General features: G+C 37.2%; 1 protein-coding gene across 1 annotated transcript in view; it reads left to right on the top strand.

Moving 5' to 3' along the window:
• The window catches only part of LOC118330994 (diacylglycerol kinase zeta-like), a 10,534-nt gene that overhangs the window by 533 nt on the left and 4,594 nt on the right, over positions 1-5,407 (top strand). The window contains exons 2-6 of the mRNA XM_035665750.1: positions 1,318-1,407; positions 2,058-2,126; positions 2,232-2,266; positions 3,372-3,415; positions 3,514-3,634. Coding sequence (XP_035521643.1) covers positions 1,318-1,407; positions 2,058-2,126; positions 2,232-2,266; positions 3,372-3,415; positions 3,514-3,634 — 359 coding nt within the window. The remainder of the gene's footprint in view (positions 1-1,317; positions 1,408-2,057; positions 2,127-2,231; positions 2,267-3,371; positions 3,416-3,513; positions 3,635-5,407) is intronic.

Genomic DNA, 5,407 nt, shown 5'->3' with positions numbered 1-5,407 from the left:
TCTCACAGTGGACGCAGTAGAGGAGGTTGGACCGCCGTCTAACCACCACGCTGGAAATAACTCCAGAAATGACTTCATGTAGAACGTTCCCCAAATTTACAAGAAGGCCCAAATAATGAACAACCTGCTGTAGATAAAGTTTAACAAAGTTTATAAAGTCTCTCCTCACTCAGTAACTCTAAAATTGTGTGATTTTTGGATGGAGTCTGGTGATATTGTGGTTACTAGTAAAACAGACTTGTGTGTTCACAAAGTGCTGCTGATCTCTGCAGGTAGTAGAACTCAAATATGATCCAATCAGACAGTTTCTGTGTTCTTACGGGATGTCAGGCGGTCCTTCAATCAGGACCAGGACTCATTACAGTCCACACTACAAAACATATGTGGTCTAATGAGTCCCAGACCACCTCTGGAAGTGGTTTGAGTTCTGATCACAATGTGTGTCTGTGGTCGTTCACACTGTATTTAGAGCTGATCAGATCACTAATACGCAGGCTGATACCAGCTGGAAACAGACTCACAGGGAAAATTAACTTTTTACCTATTTTTAATTAATACATTTCTTAATTCTTAAATATTCGGGTTTATTTCTTTATCCAGTAAACCAGTAAACCAGTATGTGTTGGGAACCTCAGTGTCATTTGTTCAGTGTGGGCTGAGCGCCTCCTGCTGGATGAGGGAGGTCCTGCAGCGGCTGATGTGATTCAGTCTGAATGAATGAGGAGGAGGATGAAGGTGGCAGCTGGTCTGAGATCAGCTGGGCTGAGATCAGATGCTGTTTCCATGGAGCTGCTGGTCTTGTCCCCGTTTGTGGGTTTTTGTTTTCTGGGTCACAGACTGGACGACTGCTGCGTCCTCATTCACTGTCAGAAAACGTCTGTCTGCAAACTGTCGATCTGGGAGAAGCTTTCCTCTGATTTTACTTCAGTTCTAATTTTCTTGAACTGTCTTCTATTTCCTTAAATGTTTTCTTGTTTTTCTAATAAAATTAAATTAAAAAGTAATAATTTCCCCCTCTGAAACTGAGATAGAGCTGACTAGAAACAATGAAAGCAATAATTTAATTAATTAATTCATAATCAATGAATTTATCAGTTGGGTTGAGAAAGATATATAACTGATAATAATATTGATAATTGTAGCAGTAAAAGTGATAACTTTCATCCATGGTAGTTTTCTTGTTTTATCTGGTTGAAATGTTCTTTTAAAACTTAATTTCATTAATTGTATTTTTTTTTGTGGAACGCAGTTTTTATGTAGATTTTAAACGGCCTCTATGAATAAATGTTATTGTTGTTATTGTTGTTATTATTTTAGGGTGAGAGACTTCCAGAGGAAGAGGATTTCCAGCGACAGTTCGGTTGCTGATGCTTTATCCCAGAGTTCCTCTAAGTCTGCCCTCTGCAGGTAACACACATACTAGAACATACATAAAAAACAATTGGCAAAAGTCAGCAATCTTAAATAAAACATTTACAGTTTTTAAAAGTGATATAAAAAAAATACAGTAGCAAACATCTAAAATTGCTTTATTTATACAACTCATTATAAACACAAACACATAAACTGTGATTTAAATTCAAGTTGAATAAAGATTTGATTGAGCCTGTTTGACAATAATACCTACGTTTCAGAGGTCAGTACTGTAGATACAGTGCAGAGGTCAGTACTGTAGATACAAGGCATAAATTGGAAATACTTGAGTAAAGTACCCCTAGTTAGGTACAATACTTGTACTTACACTCAAACAGGAACTTATTTTGAAGTCTTTGTTTGTCCTGTCATCATGTGTACACATATATGAGTACTTATATATAGAGTACATACTTATATATAGAGTATGTACTTACAGTATGAGTATATAAGTGCATACTGTATATATGTGTGTGTCTGTTTGTGCTCTGGTTTTCTGACTGTCAGCTTTGAAATACTTCATGGTACCACATACTGTACATACTGTACATGAGTACATAAGTATTACTGTCATACTGGTACCATGTGCTAGTGCTGCCACTCAACCTGTCCATGTTGTCCTCAATGTCTCTGTGCGTCTGAAGGAGGGGGGCAAAGATTCTCAATGTCCATCGCTCCAATACAACGCTCGCTGATTTCAGACCCATCATTAGGTACGACTCCATCCTGTGTGTGTGTGTGTGTGTGTATGTGTGTGTATGTGTGTGTGTGTTTTAATGCTTCGTGTTCATCTTTAACGTTTTGTTTTTCTCTAACAGTCCTTCCAGTGCTACCTCACACGACCCTGAAAAAGGTAAAAGTTCCTTCTGTTCTTACTGTTGAATAATAGTGATTGTTACAGTCCGACACTAATCAGTGGAGGTTAATTAATAAAAGTATTATTAATAACATTGTTTAAATTGTTTAAAAACAGGCACACAAAGGGCAGCCATTTACACTGCTGTTAGAAACTGAGTACAATTAGCTGATAATGATCTTGCTCAGCCTGATCAGTAATCAATACTCCCAATACCATCAAGACAACCTGATCAGGCCTTTATCCAGTCCCAGCTAGTGTTTCTGTAGTGGAGGACTAAACGTTTACCAATTGATCCAGTATCAGCAAGTTTTGAATAACTAAAAGCTCCCTGCACCAAACTCCCTTTAAGAAATATCACATTTTAACAATTCCTAACATGACAAGTAACAAGCCTGTTTTTAAAGGTTCTGATATTTGTGTAAATAAATACTCCAGTAAAAGTAGAAGTACTTGCTCTGAAATATACTCAGAGTATAAAAGTAGTTTCTCATTTCTATTGACTGTCTGTGCTAAGCTAACTGCTTCAATCAGGGTCGAGTCTCCTTTTATTTATATACTTGAGGAGTCATGTGCTTATGACACATAAACTTATCACACAATTTCAGATTATTATCCTACAATATTTATTCTAAAACCCACCCAGGTTGTAGTTTCTCACATTATCACACTCAAACAAACTAAATGTCCTGAACTGGACTACAATTTATTTCTATATTAAATATATTAACTAGATATTATTTCTAGAGCAGTAAAGTCACTGTAAAGTATATAAAGTCAACAATACCTCACTGGAAACAAAAACCAGTCAGTATCAGTCTGTCCTCTCAGATTAATGACAGACTACATACAGACAGCTTTATTCCTCAGTAGAGTAACAGCATGCTGGGGTTGTGCGACCATCAATGTCAGTAACACGTGATAACACCAGGCTGCCCTGTATATAGAGTCTAAAGATCTTTGTGTAAAAATGTGGAGAGTAAAAGTAGAAGCTTCTCTTCCTTCCTCCTCTTTGATTGACAGCTCAGGATCAATCAACCCAGGTGAAACTGTTGTTTCTGCTGTTTTCTGTCAGTTTTAAGTTTTATTTCCTGTTTTTCAGATGCAGAGTTGATCAACTGCATTAAGACTGAAGACCTGAACAGGGTGAGGCTGTGAATTACTGCAGATTATGTCTTTATTCTGTCTTTATTTAAAACCCTGGAACTGAAACTGAAGTCTGACGTGAACCTGTCTGTCTGCAGCTGACAGAGCTCCACCAACAGGGGGCGGACCTCCTGCTGCAGGACGCAGCCGGCTGCACACTGCTGCATCACGCCGTGGAGGCCGGCAGCAAAGAGATCCTCAAGTACCTCATCGACAACGGTCAGACTCCTCAGACAGAAACACACACTCACACACAGCAGAGATGCAGTGAAAGTTTCCTCACACACACTGTCTGCAAACACCATTACATCTGTTCAATTTAAACAATAAATGTGTTACAGTAGACACCAAACTCTAGATCCGCCCCTGCTACAGACCAGAATCAGAGACTCATTGATCCGTTTTAATGTTTGTATGAGATTATTTTCTGATTTGTTTGAAATGTTTCTGGTGACAAAATGTGACAAAATCACAGTGAAGTCTGGTTCAGGTTTACATTTATACAGCCTGAACTGCAGGGTTAATAAAGTGAACTACAACTAAAACAATGAGGGAAAATAAACTATACTTAAAAACTAACTGAAATAATAATGTGCTGAAATAAAACAGAAATATAGAGGAAATATTTTTCTTTGCTGTTGGTGCATCTGTTCATTGTGTTATAATCCAACCTACTGTGACTAATAACCTCCATATTATAATAAAACTAAACATTTTTAAACAATAAAAAGTAAACTGAAGATCAACAACTAATGAAAAATATAAAACTATAACAACTTCAGATTGTTGTGAACCACTGTGTCTTCTATAATCTCACCAATGGGGGGCGCCAGCACAGCTGAATGTGGAACACCCAGGTCAGACTGGAAAGTAATTATAATAAAGACTTTATTTAAATAGCAGCTTTAACAGCACTGGACACTGGTTAGATACAACAACAGCCAGAGAGAAATAAAGACATTACATTCAAATGTAATTAAATATATAAAAATAAAAGCAAGTGGTCAAAATGTCTGCTCTGTAGCTTGGAGCCAGACCGAGAAGTGCTTTAAAAGTGATCAGTAATTCAATCTAATCAATCACATCAATCAGTTCTAAAACAAACAGGGAGCCAATGGAGAGCCAGGACTGTGCAACATTGAATCAAAATAGTATTAAAGCAGATTTTTTGACCAAAAAGACCCTTAAATGTCAAAAAATCTAATTTAAAAGAATAAAACATGAAACCTTTCAAAATTAGACTTCATATAGACACTGTGATTAAACAGATTAATCAAAGCAACCCTTCCTAAGCCCCCCCCCCTCTCTGCTCTGTGCTCCAATCACAGTTGAGTAATCCTCAGTCACATCTTAAATTAAACACTAGCTAACTAGATTACTACCTAGTCAACAGTTAATTAATTTTAAGTAGATTAGCTAACTAACCAACTAAATACCCAGCAAATGATTAATGTAGATTAGCTAGCTTGTTAACTAGCATTTTGCTAATATTAGCTAACTTAAGATGTGACTATATGTATGTCTCTCTAATCTTTGAACCATTTTTAAAATGTGGTTGTCTTTCCAGCATAGATTAGCCTAGCATAGCATATCTTCCTGAGGAAAGGAAGAAGTTGGCCAATTTCTAAAACTATCATTAAAACTGTTAACAGAGTGTTTGAACATTGAGTTTGATTCTTGTTTGGAGTCCACTAAAGACAGACTCTCCCACAATGCACCTGTGTATTAATGGTATAAAGAGGTTGTAGTTGGGTTTCTCTCTGACAGACAGCCTGTGAATGCAGCGCTTGTATGTGGACCAGTTCCCAGCAGCAGGTGAACATACAGGCTCCATAAGAAACAGCTCTGACGTTCTATTAATCACTCTAGGAGTGATTGATTACTTTCTGCTCCAACACACTGCAAAAACATGTCACCGCTCTGTGCTCACTGGAGGAAATGTGTCTGTGGGGTTTAATAAAGGCTGAAATATAATAATATAATAAATAAAAT

The sequence above is a fragment of the Morone saxatilis genome, unplaced genomic scaffold (genome assembly GCF_004916995.1).
Source record: "Morone saxatilis isolate NCDOM2014 unplaced genomic scaffold, NCSU_SB_2.0 Contig2, whole genome shotgun sequence".
Lineage (NCBI taxonomy): Eukaryota > Metazoa > Chordata > Actinopteri > Moronidae > Morone > Morone saxatilis.
Note: the sequence above shows the minus strand (reverse complement) of the source record. Positions and strands in the feature narration are given on the sequence as shown.